The sequence below is a fragment of the Akebia trifoliata genome, chromosome 14, assembly GCF_017979445.1.
Source record: "Akebia trifoliata isolate Shusen 1 chromosome 14, ASM1797944v1, whole genome shotgun sequence".
NCBI lineage: Eukaryota > Viridiplantae > Streptophyta > Magnoliopsida > Ranunculales > Lardizabalaceae > Akebia > Akebia trifoliata.
This window is the reverse complement of record NC_141388.1, coordinates 6653274-6672491: the sequence shown is the minus strand read 5'-3', so window position 1 is coordinate 6672491 and position 19218 is coordinate 6653274. Positions and strand designations below refer to the sequence as shown.

The 19218-nt window shown below is 32.8% G+C and overlaps 1 protein-coding gene across 1 annotated transcript; it reads left to right on the top strand.

Annotated features, from left to right (window-relative positions):
- The first annotated feature begins 16424 nt into the window (after nt 1-16424).
- LOC147385870 (aquaporin TIP1-1-like) lies at nt 16425-17572 on the top strand. The gene is made up of 2 exons (XM_086423114.1): nt 16425-16941; nt 17026-17572. The coding sequence occupies exons 1-2, from the start codon at nt 16543-16545 to the stop codon at nt 17395-17397; spliced, it is 771 nt and encodes a 256-aa protein (XP_086279240.1). The 5' UTR covers nt 16425-16542; the 3' UTR covers nt 17398-17572.
- The last annotated feature ends 1646 nt before the right edge of the window (nt 17573-19218 follow it).

The following is a 19218-nucleotide window of genomic DNA, read 5'->3' as shown; positions in this document are numbered from 1 at the left end:
CCTTGATCAATCTGCTCAATTGCTTTTAAGTCTTCATTTATTACTAATTTATAGTTATGAAGTCTCTGATTGTAATACATGTTGATTTTGATTATATTAATTATAATAATGTTGAAATATGCTAGTATAAAGTTTGACTTGTCGTTTACTCATCATGCTTGCCACATGTTAGAACGATGTCACATTCCATCCTATTATTGATGCATACTTTAACTTGAGATTTACGTACGTATGACAATCTCACGGGATTCATATTACCATTTGAGACAATTAATTTTCATCTTGAGACTAGTATCACTTCATACTTCAATGGATCAACCTTGTCAATTGCATTTCCGGTGAGAAGAGATCTTGGGACCACCTGTAATCCTCTCGATTGGATACAACTTAACCCAAAGTCTCCCATCCATCACCAGTCTCAAAATCATTCCGAATGTATCTTACTCCTACACCAACAATAAAATAAGTAGACATAACCATCAAGGGTTAGCCGAGATGGTAAGAAGCGACTAGGTTTTCTCCTCAGGTCGTGACTTCGAGTTTCTATATGCCTTTCCGCGTATAATGGCTACTTATCTCTCGTAACACATGACAAAGTGAGTTGATGCATGCGCCCCAAGTAGATTAGTCTCACAAAAGGTGGGGATACTTCCTGGATTACCAAAAGTAGACCTGAAATTAGAGTAATCTATTCCAATTTCAGTTGAGTATTGATTTATCAAGTACACATTCAGACACAAAAAGTGGGGTAATGAGTTTGGGAGCAAGGGGGCAGCGTGGACACTTAGAATGACGTACTCATGATCAGGGCACCATCATTTTCTTAATTAAAAAATAAATATCACCAATTATAATTTACAAACCCTAATTTTAAAGATAACTACGAAGTGGTGGGCTACTAGTTAGTTATTCTAATTTGTCCTTTTTTAACTTAATATATCACAATATCTTGATACTATTACAACATAATTAAAATGAGAGAGAGAGAGAGAGAGGAGAGTAAGTCAATGGATGAGATTGAGATTAAGGAGAGCAGATTCTTGGCGTAACGAATTATTATTATTATAGATGGTTATGTGAAGCACGTAAGGCAACGCCAGCAGTAGCAATAGTTGGTGGGGCAAGAAAGGCATCCATGATTTGGTTGGTGGACAGAAGAAGATACATACTTTGTTCCTCCACTCCTCCACTCCACCACTACTACTACTTCTTCTTCTCCTCCTACTCCACTCCATCTATCCTTACTAATAATATATATTTCTCTCTATCTTCACATATAATAAACTATTTTACAACTACATACTTTCTTACTTTATAGACAAGTAAGCTACTAAGAAGCATAGTTTTAAAACTCCCTGAGTCAACTTGAAACTCAGTGGAACCAACTTTTTAAGTGATCGACCTATAAATCTCTGAGTCAATTCAAAGACCCGACCTAGTTAATTAGAAAATGCATTGAGTCAGATACGAGTTATCTTGTTATAAACTTGACTCGGTAGATATTCCCAGTTGAGTTTTCGACTTTAAAACTATATGCTAAGAAGTAAGAAATTATATTAATCACAATCCAGTGCACACATCCCCCACTTGTAAGTTAGGGAGAGAGATTCAGTAGCTTCTCAACCACTCATACAGCATGTTTGTTGCATCTAAGCATTAATTTCCTATAATAAATATTCAAAAAGCATCCCTACCATAAAAACTAACACATACATATATTAGAGAATGAGTCCAAACCATCAATTTTAAAGAAGAATGATAGGCCGGCTCCAACAAATGGTTCGAGAAGTAGAAGCAGTGCTCAATGAGGGGTTTTTTTTTAACTGCCCAACGATAACGATAGGTACAGATTTGGTGCAAGTCTGATAAGGATCGAATGGACCTAAATTAACTAATTCGACAAGCATTGGAATGGACTCTTATCAATATTCCTATCCAGACCCAATCCAATAAAGCAGGTCTAAATAAACTCTCTGTATTTTGATATAATATATGAGTCATGATGAATGCTTGCGGTCTTGGTACGCAGTTAGTATGTGGCTGACGTGGCAAGGGCACAGAATCATAGATCGTTTTCATCGGGATACACAGAAAAAAGATGTGCGATTTTGTGCCTTCGCCAAGACAGCTGCCTACCCAATGCGTGCATTCATCATTATTCATAATATATTGTAGAGTCTTGATAATATGACTCGCCAAGAGGCATACTCAATTGACTCCCAGATGTGGACAAGTTCGGGAACCATAGATATGTGCACCTTGGGATACTTGGTTCCCTCGGGATACACTTTTTTATGGGGAAGTGCAATCGTGTATCTTGAGGCACACAGATCTATGGTTCCCGAACTTGGCACGTCAAAGAGTCCATTGAATATGCCACCTAGCATCTAGCAAATCATATTACCACGACTCTATATTGTAACATATGTAGTGACCATAATTATATACTTTCGCACATTTTACTAGATTAGATACCTATCAAATCAGGACATGGTTGAAGCAAAATGATGGTATAAGTATCACATTGGAACCTTATCGGTTTGAATCCTTATCAAAATCTAAATCTTTGATCTAGACACAACGTTATTGGAACGGAACATATTGGATTTCAAGTTAGATTTGATCCATTGACAACCCTACACCAAACCAATGAAATAATGAAATAGGAAAAAAGGTCTCACTTCCTCCCTTTTTCAATATCCTTCTTTTTTCAAAAAACAAAACAAAACAAATATGGGGGAAGTGGTTTTCTAAACAGAAAATTACTTAAAAGACTTTGACGGAGGGACTTTTTTCTAAATAGTCCATTTAGTAAGTTTTTTTTTTTTTTTTTGTCTTAACACTCTTTGGACCTTATCTCACACATTTCTCACGATTGAATGACTTAACCATTCGAACTCATCATTTTTATTTAAAAAATTGAATTTTTGGCATCTCAATTGAGTTTTGGAGGCTCCATTCCATCAGAAAGAATTTAAGAAGGAAGAAGAAGTCATTTTCAATGGTTTTTTCCACTTTTTTTCTTAATTTTTGAATGAAAATCAATCAAGAAATGGTTTTTTGGGGTTGAAATCATCTAAACAAGTTCGTTATCTCAAGTTTTACTCAATCTTTCCATGTATTTTAAACAAAAAAAACTCAAAAATTTAAAATTGGTGGGTTTTACCATGTCTAGTTTGACATAAATAAAGAAGTGGTGGACTCAACAATAAATAAAAAAGTGGTGAGTTTGCCAATACTGAGGAACCATTAAGAAATAAAAAGTTTGATAAATGTCCTATCAATCCACGGCAAAATCTGAGGGATTATTTTCAAAATAAATCCCTCCGCCAACGTCTTTTAAGTAATTTTCCTTTTCTAAATAACTTATATAATCTCCATACATGTCACCATCTCATTGGTTTGTTGGACGGGATCTTGGGAGAAAATTTTTAAAGAGTTTCTATTGGCACCCCAACATTTACTTATCACATCCCAATTAAAAGAAAAGAACTGAATAGAGTAAGAATAGTTATCCTTTTAATTTAGGAGAAGAATGATGATAACAAAAATTTTACTCTCTCATCGTAGAAATCAAAGAGCTTGCCATCGACATCAAAGATTTCAAACGAGACAATTGTCGTCGGAATCAATTACACACTACTCTTCATCTCTTTCTGTCATTTGCGAGGAAACTATTTGTCGTTCATGAGGCAATTCTGGTGTAGAAATGTTAAATTCTCACTTTAAGTAAAAATTGGGGTGGCAATAGAATTGTTAAATTCGTATTATTAGGACTCCATCAACTACATGGTTGAGATATGAAGAAAAATACATAATTCCTAGTGATTATTATCAGGATTAGTATTTTTTTTCTAGGGATATTTTTTTTAGATTCCCTAACATCTCAACTGTTTGTTTGATGGAGGCTGTGTTTTCATTTAAATTTCCGTAATCTAAAGAAGCGAAGAAAGCAGACGATATGGCTATGATGAGTTGGTTCAAAACCTAACTGAGTAAGCTTAAAATTGAATCATCTCAAATCAACTCACGAGTATAAAAAAACATATTGAATTCTCTTAATTTTTTTATTTATTATTTCTTTAAATAACCTTTTTTTTAATTTATATATGTCAACACAAAATCAATTGGACTCAAGAACTTATAAGGAGAGAGACAAGGCAATAAGTGTCTGATGTGGGACTAAACACAACACGCCCCGCACGTGTAGATTGGACTGGGCTAAAACACGTGAAAATATGAACTGGTGGGTGACATAGAGGAGAAAAAAACCCGCTCTGATATTATAATAAATTTGGGGGTCCAACTCAAAATCAATTGACAATGAATGAAGACACTCATGAACTTATAAGGAGAGACACAAGGCAATGAGATGCGGGACTAAACTAAACATAATTGCATAGGTAAATTAAGATAAAAAAATCACACCCTCACCATTGGAATGATAGCCTTGAGATCTCCAACAAGATAAGATAAGGTGGGAAGAAGCACAAAACTTGATTCCCATGACAAGAAGAGCATATTACCTAACAACTTTAACATTAATAACGTGCAATGTGATATTCCGAACCTTGCCTACGCAGCCATGATAGTGCTATGGGACATTCCTTTTGTTAACTTACCTTCTCTTTTCAATGATTAACATAGATTCCAATCTTGTAGATTTTCAATTCCTCATAACCTTTCATAGAGAAGGATGATACTATCGCCAAATTCCTTGGAAACATGATGGTAGCTCATGCACTCTAGAAGACCAATACCATGGAGATCATGATTTTAAGATTAAGAAGTTCGATTAAAAATTTGTGGAAAGAAAATATCATGTCAACATTAAATGAAAGAAATAGTTGTTATCGTCAAAAATTAAGAAAATAATACGAATGCCTCAATAATGAAAATAAATTAAGACCAATAAGCAGTTAATCACCGTAGGTTGTGAGTTTGATACATAGTATGAGCAATTCCTCAAGGACCACCTGTGAGGATCCACCCTCACTTACCTGGTGTGTGTGATATGCGGGTATTACATGTCCCTCACGACTAGTCCTTGGACAAAATTATGGCCTATAAATGTTAGGCAAAATTCCTGTACTAGTCTAATCCGCTGTGTAAGGGCGTATCCGTTTATAAAAAATAAAAATAAAAATAAAAATCATATTTGTTTTAAGTGGATTGAAGGTGCTGATTCAACTGGAAATATCCAACTTTCCCATCTTAATCAAAGTCTTTGACTATTAAAACACTCTTTTAATTTTTAAATTTGACAAAATACTAGTGGCAGTGGTGGCGGTGGTATGGGTTCCGTACCACTGAAGTCTGAATACGGATGCTAAGAACTAGTTTGGAAATGGTTAAGTTAAAAGTAGCATCAAACGAACACTTTAATGATGCCCCTACTTTACAAAAATTAGATTCACTCATTTACCACGTGAACCAATTAATCTCACACTTTAACCATCAAACAGTACTACTTGTCTCACTTCCACCTGTGTCAATTTGTACATTGGAATCATCGAGACGTGGGCATGCGACCGCCAATTGACCCAACTTAGGGTGTGGAATTGACAAATAACTAATCAAATTGCTGGTCTGGTCCAACTCAGTGTACGAGCATATGTGTAAAAATGACAAGCTCCATTTGTTTAAGAGCCCGTTTGATTTCACACACAAAAAAAAGTAATTTTTTTATTTTTAAAATATAATTTTTTTTTTTTTTTTAGAAAGTAAAAGAAAATTATTTTCTATTTTTTTAAAAATTACTTTATTCTTAACTATTTTATATTTTCTATCCAAACGAATTATAAAAATTTGAATCAACTACTCAACTTTTGTCAGTATAGAATTATTGATCTCATTAAAAATAAACTTACTCGATGATTATATCAAAATTTTTGAAGATGCCAACTAGTTTAATTGGTTAAGTTTTTGGGTGATCTCATTAAAAAAATAGACTTACTCAATAGCAGGACCAAAAAAAAATTGTGTGGATCGATGCGTGCGACCATGGGATTAGTCTCACCAACAGTGGAGACACCCAAGTAATAAAAAAGAATTGAAACTCATCCAAGTAAAATCAATTTGGAAACTTAAAGATCTCTGTTAAAAATTGTGTGAGTAAAAAACGGAATGATGCATCAACACTGTCTAGCAATGGGTGGAGTTAACATTAACATGACTTTAAGAATAGGAGTGTTCTTGGTCTTACACCAAGCGTTAATTGCGACAAAATGAATGTATGCCCATTTATAGGGATATAGGAGAGCAAAAATATATATGTTTATTCAAATATATCTCATTATCTATGCTGGGGAGGGGAGTCAAGGATGGTAGTTCGAGAATGTTATATCTGCCGATAATTGATGGAATTCTTTTTGAAAACAATGATCACAATCTCCAAAAATAAAAGAAAGAGGTAACTATGTGTAAGTAATGGTAGGAGCGTATGTGAGAAATTTCTTAAAAATTAAGGGAATAAAACTATATAAACACAATTTTCTCCTTTACTAATCTAATTCAAACATCAGAGATTCTTTAGTAAATATCAAACTTGTATTAAATATAGATATATGTTATATTTATTTAATCTTATTTCAAATTAATTTAAATTCCATATGGTGTTTGTAGTGTTATTTAGTTAATCTGAAAAGTAGATGATGTGGAATGAAGCAATTATGTTGGTTGTTGTCATTTCGCATAAATTAAATAGTTTGCTTGTTTTGAAACACTATAAATAGAAGTCTCTTCTACCCCTTATTGGACCTAGGGGCATCTAACAGTTTTTTAACCTGAATGGGTTCCTAGTAGTACCAAATAGGGCTTATTGGATTTCGGCCTAAGGTCTGCTTCCAACGGTAGTTCCAACAGATTTTTCACTCAAAGAATACCTCCAATGAGTTTCGTATTCCAATTGGTTTCTTTATCCATTTTCTAATGGATGTGTTTTGAGATTATTTCTCTTTATAAAGGGATTGATTCGGTTATGGAAATTATCATAAAAAGTTAAATAAATCCCTCTCTTCCTAATTTGCTTTACTTTTCTTTAAATTAAATAGATTTTGGAAGAGGCATTCATGTATTAAAAATCCCGTGTAACAAATTCTTTTAGAGATAGTGCAAACTTTGAAAGAACATACAGTTTCTGATTAAATTGGACTCATCATATCATGAATGAAGATAAGTTCGCTAAAAACCTAATTGCATCCTTATTTCTCAAGAAGACAACCTAATGAACTACTTGTCTCAAAGCAATTTTACTGTCCTAATTCACCCATTATTTTTCTCTACTCGTTATCAACAACATGTTCTTTGAAAGAGAATCCAATGGAGGTTGGTGTAATTATGTATGTTGTGGTGAAGGAACTACGAAACTAAGCCTCGCTGATACTTTTAGGATTTTAGATTAGACTTAGGTGCTGTTTGTTAAACTGAAAAAAATAAGTGCTGAATAGCATTAAGCGCTGAAACTTATAAGCACTGAATTTAAGTGTTGAAAAAGTTGTTTGTTTAGATGCTGAATCATGTTTGTTCCACATTGCTGAAACTGGTAAATTGTCTTTGTTACCCTGACAATCATATTACACATTGTTTGCATATTTCAAATGTTTATTTATTATCAAACACAATAAAATATATTATTTCTTATAAAATTAAAATATAATTTATTTTTAAATAATAAATAATACTCAAATCTTCAATTTATAAATAATAATTTCTATTTATAAAAGCCCATAAATTTTAAATTAAAAATAATAATGTTATTCAAGTCACCAAAATTTGAAATCAACTTTAAAAGAACTTAATTTTGGATGAATAATTTTCGATGGAAATGAAGGATGTGTAATTATAAAAGCATTCTATGCATTAATAAGGGCAACCCACACTATAGCCATTTTTTTTTTTTATATGGGTTAAAGTTTTTGGAATGAGCAAATTTTTGTGAGGATGGTCTATATGGTCTAGAGATCATTCTCACCAAAAAGCAGTCCATTTTGAAACTTCTAACTTGTCAAAAATAGTTTTTTTTAAAAAAAAGATGATTTACGGTACTTGAACTTGTTTTGATAGGGTTAGAAGTTTCAAGATGTGCTGATTTTTGGTGAGGATGATCTCCTCATTGTAGAGATCATCCTCACCAAAAATCAACTCATTCCAAAACTTTTAACCCATATAAGACAAAATAATTTAGCCATGGTGTGGGTTTATTAATTTGTGGGGTGTTTATATATTTATCCATGGGATATAAGAGGTAATATCCTTTGAAGAATAATGACATACTTGTCCATGCTCAAAAAAACAAAGGGCATACTTATCCGTATTGAAAAAAGCGAAGTGCTTACCGTTTCAGCACTTTTTTTCAGTATCAAAATAGTGCTGAATTTTTTTCACTTATTTTCAGTAGTAAGCGCTGAAAATATAGAGTAAACAAACGCGCTATTTTGACAAAAGTGCTGAATTTAATTTTTTTCAGCAATAAACGCTGAAAAATAGCATAAACAAACACCGCCTTAGGGAACATGGCTGACTACAAGTAGGGGTTTCAGTAGGACTTGGATAGGGCTGGGCACACAGCATAGCCTAGCCAATATGCGCAGTTAGTAGTTAGTACAATCCCTGCAAGGCCCATTAACGGCCCATACATTTCATGCCTAGGTTCTCTTCAATGGTTGGTTTAACGGGTCAGACCATTAGATTAGAGTTGGGTCCAAGCTTCTAGGCCTAAAAGCATCATGATTTTAAAACATGGGCTATCAGAACCTACATAGATGGCCCAAGCTTAGCTGGGCTGATCCGGCTGGGTGAAACTTTTTCTGTTTTATATCCCAAAATAAATCATTAAATACCATCATCATCATCTATAATTGTCATAAGTTGTCAATCACAACCATCATAACGTAATCATGGCCCCACTAAACCAAAATGGCGTAAAACTTTCAAATCCACCATTGAGAGAATATTTAGACGATCCATACTAAACCAAAATTTACAGTAATATTCACTAATTGTCTACAAGTCATCATAATAAGATGGAATAAAAAAACTAAATAAAATATCTTTAATTAATATAAAAATAGTTATATATATTAATATATAGCATCGGGTTCAGGTTGAGCCAGGTAGCTTGTACCCTCAACCTGAGTTCCACCCCATTTGAAATAGGGTAGAGATATTCTAACCTAGGCTCTCGGCCCAGGCTCGCACATCAATTGGGTTTAGTTCAGGCTAGCCCGCACAGGTTGCAGCCCTAAATGTATAATAGAGGATGGACTGAGGTGATGTTGGGTTTAGCCCAAAACCTCATTCCAATCCAAACTCGAATTCATCAGCATCAACCCAAGGCCCATCTTAACTCAAGTTGATCAGCTTAGACATGGGTTGGGTTCCACTCAAGTTGCAGTCCTTGTCCAATCTACAAAATAGTCATTTGGATAAGATTCTGCCAAAATATATATATATCTCCCATATATATATATATATATATATATATATATATATATGATATAATATATTTCATTAATAACGTCTCTTCAAACATTTTGAATTTAGTCAATAAGGATTAAACTAGGGTTGATCAGAAACCGATCCAATAGCTAAGATCGAGATAAATAAATAAGACTAGTGATAATCTAACTCCAAAATCTTCACGCAATTTATACCCAATCAACATGTCAAGTGCACAGAATCGTAGATCTTTTTCCTTGTGTATCCCGAAAAATAAAGATCTATGACTTTGTGCACTTGCCACGTCGATCGCTCGAGTAAAATTTTTCGAGTTCGAATATCACGACGCAATAAATAAATGTAGTTAACAGAATATAAGCACAAATTACGCCTTGAGATCATTTAAAAAGTGTTTTTTTTTTGTTTTTTTTTTTTTTTCTCTTGATTAGACAGATAGAGATTTGGTAACATTGAAGATAAAATAAAGGACGAAAGGGAACAATCCAAGTGGGTGCCATTATTAAATTTGAAAATGTTTGGCATTCAAATTTATTATACTTGCAAGTAGTGGAAGAATTATTTATTATATACCCTTATCTACTCTCTTATTATTATTATTTTAAACCAATCAAGTTGTTGATCTCATCTATTAAACTAGAATTCAGTCAAATCAGACGATATAATCGTCCAACTAATCTTATTAAAGTGGAAAAAGATGTAATACGATGTTTCCAGATCAAATGATTCATAAAAAATTACTTAACGGATTGAATTTTGTATTTTAACGATTGGGATTTCACGTTTTCTTTCAATCAAGACGTGGATTCATCATAGGTGAGAGCCCTAAAGATACGTGCGATACATGTGATAAGAGGGGCTGAGATCAGAGACATAAATAATCTCTAGTTATATTAGGAGATTTCTAGTGTTGTAATAAGGATTCCATACAACTCGTATTATAATAATATAATGAACAGACATGATGGTGGATTTGGTAGTAAAAAAAAGCTAGTGGGTCCCACTAACCATGTGATGGTCGTCTGCCACTAATTTGACGCCACATGGTGTGGGGGGGGATTTAGTATAGCTGTCAAAATAAAGAATTAAATCCAACAAATCAGAAATCCAGCCTGTCAACACTGTTTTTGTTTCATGGGACCCACCATTAACGTGCAGAAATAATAAATCTTCCCACCCTTCTTTGTTTGGCTAAAATTTTGATAAAGACATCTGTATCAATTTTCAAGTTTCAAAGTATTTTTTCCCCCTCTTTGCTACACACATCAAGCAATCGTGTTGACTTTTCTCGGCCAATCTTCCAAAGATTTGGATTAATCATATGTAGAGTTGGAACGTGTCATCCTCACCATCCATTTGGTAGGGTTTTTAATTCCTTATTTATTTATTAATTTGTTTGTGTGAATAGGGGTGATTAATCATGTATAAAAAATTAAAAATCAAATTACTTCAATTCAAAATCCGATGGAGGCAACTCGAATTAATGAAATTAGAAGGTGTCATCTGCAAATGCACATGTATCAAAAAGGCTTATTTGTTGTAAATATATTTTTCTTGAATTTATCTCGAACACCTCAACATTGATTTTAATTAGACACCAGTATGATATTTATTAAACACTCTCTAACGCTTAAATTAAAATTAAAATTGTAGAAAATAAAAAATAAATGATTGAACCATTCTTCGAAAGAAATAATTTTCATGATATTATTTTTTAAATTATAGACTAATTCCTTTCCTTAATTATCATACAAACACATCACCTTTTTTTTTTAATTTATTGAGATTCTCTGATTCTGGAAGATTCTCTTTTGGATCTTCAAGTTAATTACAGGAAAAGTCTTGCAAGATAATAAGTTGTCCCTTTCATGAAAGACTGTGCTTGACGTGATCAACTATTCTTAGATCTTTGAAATATTTTCTCAATGTGATTGAAAGAATGGTTGGGCTCGTACCAACAATCTACTTAAATACCTTAATAATTAACCAATTCAACTTAGTTAAGTTAAGTTGATTAGCACCACAAGTACCTCAGATTGAATTATGTGGTATCACAATCTTTCTGTCCTTTCTACCCTTCTTGAATCATGACAATTGTAGGGTTAGGATTTAGTCCAAATTTTGTACTATACATTTTTTTAATTTAAAATATTGACTCTTGACTTTTTGGCTTTTTGATGATTACATAGTAAAAAAAAAAGAAAAAAATTATACTTTTGAAAATAAAGTGGGTTGCAATTTTCTTTAAAATGATTTTGATTATATTAAATTTAATTCTAAAAATTGGGGCATTTGTGAGATTCAAATTTTGATTTCAAATCACTATTACTCCGTCTTTTCTCATTATAATAATAATAAAGATAACGAAAATAGACAAAAAGAAAAAAAAAAAAATTCAAACCTAACCGGTGAGACTCGTAAGACAAATGTCCAATATCAAGGAATGTTCCCTGGAGTAAGTTTGTTCTGAATCTTGAGTGTAATGACCGATTCAAACACATTTAGGTTTAGATCATATAGATTTAGAACTCAGTGAATCAGATAGTAACTTATAGCAAATTCTGTAGTTTTTATTTAATATGACTTATCAAAAAAAGCTTATCCAACAAAGAAATTATTTAATAAATTTTAAAATATTAAATAAAATAATATTTCTTAATTTTAATATATATTTAAGTCATTTGGGTGAATTCAAAGTAATCAATTGACACTTGACAAGACATATATAGGTCAATTTCGGAACTACAATTACTATGGTTGTCAATGGATCGGATTTTTTCCTGACCCAACTTGTTGTGGACCAAGTTTGAGTAGTCTTACTCTCGACCCATTGGATTATCAGACTGAGCCAATATAGGTTCGATTCATGTTTATGTTCGAGGCTCAGGGGATGAACTTTTTATTTTTATTTTTATATCAAGCCAGGCCAATCTAGGTCCGATTCATGTTTCTGTTCAAGGTTCATTGGATGACATTTCCGAAAAGTATACGTTATCGTGAGGATATTTTCTTTGAGATCCTTCAATCCTTCATTTTACAACCTCTCATTGTTGCTTACATCGGGCTCTTTGTAAATATATTCCAAAAATTAATTCAATTTCGAATTCAATAAAATAATTATGAGTATCAAAGATTATAAATATTTAATTTCGTTTGGAATCCTCGTTTGTAGCTTTCCCCTTTGAATCATGTTAAATCCGACTTTTATATTCCAAGTTTATTTTTTATTGGAAGTTTCTTATTAGTAGTTATCTTCGTGTCACATGAATTAAGCACTATTTGCGAGGCGTAGGATATCTCACCCTTGATTTTCGAAGGCACTTACGTGTTGTCCAAGTAATGTAATGATACTTGAGATGTAGTTAGGATGACCTTCATTCGGTAATGTTTAGTGTGGAGGACATTTTTTTTTTTAAAATGACACGTGACAATCTTGAGATGACTTCGTCAAGTGTCTGAATTAGCAAAAGGGGAAGAAAGATCGATCGTTTCGTTCAATCAAATTATGAGGGTCAACGATAAAAGTTTGGAAGCATCAAATCTCTTAGGATCAGGGGTTTAACCATATTTGCAAAAATCAATGGAAGACCCTAAAAGGAGGGAACCGCACAAACAAAAATCAAAGAGAAAAATCTAAAAAATCTAAGAAGAAAATCTCTATAAATACATAGGTGCAAGGTATTAAAAGGTATGCAATTTTCTATGAAAATACCCTATATTTTTTATACTAAAAATTCTAATTTAGACGTCGGAATAGTATTTTTGCAAATACACCCAAAAGTATAAGGAGAGATCACGTGACATCGTCACAGATGTCAAGGTAACATAATTTTTTGCATCTACAATTGATAACGAGATATTTTCATGTGGTATATCTAACATATGCGCACAAGATTTTATATCTTACTCTTATATTTTAGGGGTTAGAATCGGTTTACTTATGAAAAGTGAACTCATATATTCACACATACCAACAGATGAGATTGTTTGAACATATGACATTATCCGTTCAATTTCCTAAGTAAACAGATCCCAATTCTATATTATAATTATTTTGTAACATTTATATGAAAAATTGTGGGTTATTCAGCCTGATCCGACCATAGGACCGGGTGGTCTAGGACCCGGATTTTGAGACCCGATTAGCTTGTGCACTTTATAGCGGGTCCCATTGACAGCACTATGTCGGTGGCAATAGTACCCTAAAACCCTTTCAATCAAACATTCTTATCTGAAGATCATTGTTTGGTGAAAGTGACCCATTGTCACACTTTTTTAATGTCATTTAATTTTTAAAAAAATTACTTAAAAGGATTTTGGTGGTGGAATTTCTTTATTCCCTAAATTTGAAGGTTTATCTTAATAATTCATTTAGCAAAATTTTATTTTTAATCTCATTCCGTACATTTTTTTAACATTTAGACAAGTTGTTACGTTAAGGTTTTTAGTCCATCTTTCTATGTATTTTAATATAAAAAAATAAAAATAAGTGAATTTTATTAGCATCGAATTCATCAATTTTTACTATTGAATTCAACAATAAAGATTGTCGAACTCAACAATAAAAAATGGTGAACTTGACAATAACAAGAAATCATTCAAAAATAAAAAATTTACTAAATAAAATATCAAGCTCCTGCCCAATATTCAAGATTACTTAGAAAAAAAATCATTTTCAAATTAAATAAAAAACATGTTAAACAACTCATTTCATTAGTACTAGAAATGTAAATTATTGGGATTAAAGGAAAACAGATGGGATAAGAACAAAGTACTGTATTTTTTATACCTGTTTTTTCTAAGTGAGTACCAGCAAACTATGACCATCGTATCAGACGATCCCACCATGATTATTGCCTACCCATGCATCAATCCAATCTGTCAAATGTTTGTTAAATATTAAAGTTAATTAATGGGTCATAAAGCAATACGTACTCCTTGGAGTCCATTAAATGACACAATCCAAATCCATATACATAACCCTTGTCTCTTATCAAAAGGAAAAAAATGGGAATTAAATCTTTAATGATGATGGTGAAACCATCTTAATTTTGCCCTTATTGAATGAATTTTCATGACTCATTCTAATTAAAATCATATTTGATAATTTTTTTTTATAATAATTATATATTATTTATCAATTTATTTTATTTTATTTTTGATTTATAAATCTATAAAGAGAATATCTCATTTAAAGGGAATGTATCAATATGTTTATATATTAAAGAGAATAGCAAATTACCTTTCACACATGATGACATATACATCTTTTTTTTATTTTTTTTGGATTGGTAAGTCTAATTTTTTTAATGAGTTCAATAACTTGGTGTTCGTAGGATTTGAATTCAAGTCTCTAATATTATCACTCAAAGAGCTTACCAAATAAGCTAATTGGCAAATGCGACATATTCATCTGTTGCTTGGATTAAACTCGTTCTCACTTCTCTACATCAGAGATTTTAAATCACTACTTCCAATTTCAAAGTTTTGGAGTTACAAAAAATGATTTTTTAAATAAAAAAATATTTTGACATGTTAGAGTGACTTCAACGGGGGATACCTTGACGTGGTGGCGTGCATATCTGTAGATGTGTTTTACTTGTATCTCAAAACAAAAAAAAAAACATGTCTATGGGTATGCGTGTGCCACCACGTCGAGATATCCCCTCACTAAGATCACTCCAGCATTAATCAATTTTTTTTTGTATTAAAAAAAAAAAAGACTTTTTGGTTTGAGGTTTTGAATTGAGCAAACAACTAAGATGTCAGAAAATATAGATTTGTAATAAATCAATCGAGAATCTCTAGGGGCATCTTCCCATGTCATCATCCCTTTGATGGAGAATTTGAAATTTGATTTGAAGTTGAAAAATATATATATTTTTGAATTAGGATAAGAACAAAGTCCTAATAAGAATAAGATATTTGGATTCAAATACTATTAGGATAAGATCAAAATCACATTCAATACATATAATTATATAATATTAAATAATGACCCCACAATGCCAAATGCACACGTATTTTAGATGTTGTAGGTCAAATGTTAATGTCATAAAATTTTCATTTTCAAGCTATTAGACTTTAAAGTAAACTATATTTAACCTGTCGAGTCTCAAAATTTTATTCATCTTTTACTTCTCCAAAAGCCCTCTCTTGTAATAAAGTAACTTTGAGGTTAGATGAACACAAAATCTTAGGCTTGAAGATACAAAACTTTTATTCTAAGTTGAATATGATATGTTCTTGGGAGAGGTAATCAGCTAGAAGAGACCTTTAGGTCATTTATATTAGTCTCTCAAAGAAAACTTAGGTCAAAGGAGGCATGTAAGTAGTATGCTAACATAGGGGCATCTCTAATATTTGAAAAAAAATTGGAGGAGGCATCTCTAAATCTCCCTTTTAATAAAAAGATCGTTTTTATTTATTCACGATTTTCACGTGGACAAAGGATTGCCTTAAAAGTTAAAACCTCAAAAAAAAAAAAAAAAAAGTAGTCACGTTGTCTCACTACGTGCTTCGATTGACAACTGACACGCGTCATTCAGACAGCGTTTTGGAGGTGAAAAGCAAAGTATGGCCTATAGACAGGATTGAAACATCGCTGGCTTATTTAATACTCCTTATCGTACAACCAGTAGTAAGTTAACAACATTTCCTTAATGATTCCTCAAGTACCAACCTATCACTAGAAAACCATTAATGATCCCTAGGAATCCTTTATTTAACCTTCTCCATCTCAGCTATATCAAACGAACGGTTAGATTTCTTACTAATTTGTAAATCTTTATTACAGATCAGTTGTTGTTTGTTTTGTGTCCAACGTCGTTGTACATTCAAATTTTCCAAAAAAAAAAAAATCATTAATTATCTGTCTTTCCATTTCTCTCTCTTCTATTATACTGACCGGTAAACCGGCTACTCCCAGTTACCTTTGCCCTTCACTCCACTATAAGTCGCCAATAAGAGACGTGGAGATCAGATCCTACAAAAGACGTGAAGATCTCTTTAGACTATAGAGAGAGAGAGAGAAACAGAGTCTCCAAAATCTCGCAATCTCAACCGTTCGATCTCGATTGAAACAAGATGCCACCACCACCACCCATCTACCGTCGGATCACAGTAGGGAGGTATGAGGATGAGATGACTCACCCAGGGGCACTGAAAGCCGCTTTAGCCGAGTTCATCTCAACACTCATTTTCGTTTTCGCTGGAACGGGTTCTGGTATCGCTTTCAACAAGCTCACAGGCAACAGCCCTACCAGTCCAGAAGGTCTCATAGCCGCGGCTTTGGCTCACGCTTTCGCCCTTTTCGTAGCTGTCTCAGTCGCCGCCAACATCTCTGGCGGCCACGTTAACCCCGCTGTGACCTTTGGCGCCTTATTAGGCGGAAACATTACTCTTCTTCGCGGGATCCTTTACTGGATCGCTCAGCTTCTCGGCTCAGTCGTGGCTTGCCTCCTCCTCAGATTCGTCACATCAATGGTCAGTTTATATATATAATAAACCGTTAATAAGTTAGTTATTTTTCCGTAAAATTTAACGGTGTAAGTGGGTTTATTTTAACAGGAGACTCCAGCTTTCGGCTTGTCGGCTGGAGTGGGCGTTTGGCAAGCACTTGTGTTTGAGATCGTGATGACTTTTGGGCTCGTTTACACAGTCTACGCGACAGCCATTGATCCTAAGAATGGTAGCTTGGGAACAATTGCACCAATTGCGATCGGTTTCATTGTTGGAGCTAACATTCTCGTTGGTGGGGCTTTTGATGGTGCATCGATGAACCCAGCCGTGTCGTTTGGACCGGCTTTGGTAAGCTGGAGCTGGGCCAACCACTGGATTTACTGGGTCGGACCTTTGATTGGAGGTGGATTAGCTGGGATTGTGTACGAGTTATTCTTCATCAGTCGCGCTCATGAGCCGTTGCCCGTTCAAGATTACTGAAGATGGTTTTAATTTTATTTGATTAAGTGTTTTTCTTTTGTTGTATTTCATGTTTTATTTCATCATCACATCACATCACACAACCGTTGGTTTCACTTGTGAGTGGTGTTGTGTGATTTGATTAGTCTGGGTGTAATTGTGTTATTTTGCTACTGGTTGTATGATTCTATGATCAGTGCTCCGCGCTATCTCCTGATCTCACATATTTATTTATGTCCGTCATATTGTTACTTATATTTCCTAAAATGAAAGGTGGATGGATCTTCCTCCTCGTAATAAATGAAAATTATTTTGTGGATTGGTAATACCGATCACGAGGAAATATAATTGTTTTTGACGCTTCGTTTGAGGTCTAGAAAAGCCCACTAATAATAAGACACATAAAGACTGGGTGAAGATTCATCATGATCGTGAAAGCTTTTGTCCCATGTATTTAGAAGAAGAATCGTAGCAAAACGATCACTTTCACATCATTTTAGTCGATTTTCTCTTAAAATTATTTTTCTTTCTTATCTTTACTATTATAATTAAAAGGTCGCATGTGCAAATGCAAATGAATTTAAAGGATTTATTTGTAATTTAAAATATTAATTAAAGGATGATTTTAAAGATTAATAAGAATATTTTTATAATTTTAAAAACTAATCAATGAATGCCAGAATGCTATTTTCTTTGGCTTTTTACCAAAATGAATCTCTTGGCGGAGTAGAAATGGATCTACACCAAGATGAAGATTACATAATAAAAAGGAAAATTTTATAATTTGAAAAGTTAAATCATCGTGATTTTAGGAATATGTTATTGTAATTTTTTCAATTTTTAATCAAAAAGACTAATTATACCGACTTTAAATATAAAGGTAGGGGTACTTTTGAAATTCAAATTTTAATGTCGAATCACTTCTATTGTGCCTTCTCTTGTTTTTATACTAAAGATGCGGAAACATCCGGTGGGGATGGTTCCATACTAAAACTTGAATAATAAAAAATTGCCTCTATCTTTACATTTAAACTTATAATATTATTAAGGTCATTTTCGTTAAAAATAAAATTAGAATCACATCACCCTATAACACATAGGTGAATTTTTAAATATATATACATATTATTGAATAGCGTTAAACTGATTCCTAGCATGACACTAAGTTGATTTATAGGTAATAATAGAACCATTGATACCTTTGCGCAAGATACGAGTGAGAAACATCCATGACTCTGTGCATACCATGTCATTAACTCAGTGTCGCAAACCCTTATGATACATGCACGTTTGCATATGCCACTTATGAGTTTGTTAATAAAAATTACTAATATGAAGTTAATTTTATTGATTATTATAAATAAAAAATTATAAATTACCAAATGAGATTTAAAATGTTGGAATGTTGAACATTTTATAAAATTGGTCATCTATCTAGTATTTTATCTCTTCTCATAATCGTTATTGTTCTATCTAAAAAGACGATGTTATTTGATTCCTAAAGTGTTTAATAAAGAGATAAAGAGATTAATTCTAAGTGAGAAACACTATGAAAATAGAATAAATTTACTAAATTAGACCTCTTGGTGTACTAATCAGTACTCTCCACAAGATCAAATGTGGCAAGGAAATTTTATATCAAGATACATTAAATAAAATTTTCTTTATTAAATAAAGGATTTTGTTAAGGTGTGCCCTAAGGGCACATATTAAAGTGTAATCAATACATTTTGAAATTTGAAATCTGAGAGTATTTTGGTAAAAAATAAGTTTTTCAAGGTCATTTTCCATACAAAACCCAGTTTCCATGGTATATTTATTGCAGTTTAATACAGCCCTGTA

Coding starts and splice junctions, on each gene's coding strand:
- LOC147385870 (XM_086423114.1), top strand. CDS start 16,543: ATGCCACCACCACCACCCATCTACCGTCGGATCACAGTAGGGAGGTAT. Junction 16,942..17,025: donor TCAGATTCGTCACATCAATG/GTCAGTTTATAT, acceptor TTATTTTAACAG/GAGACTCCAGCTTTCGGCTT.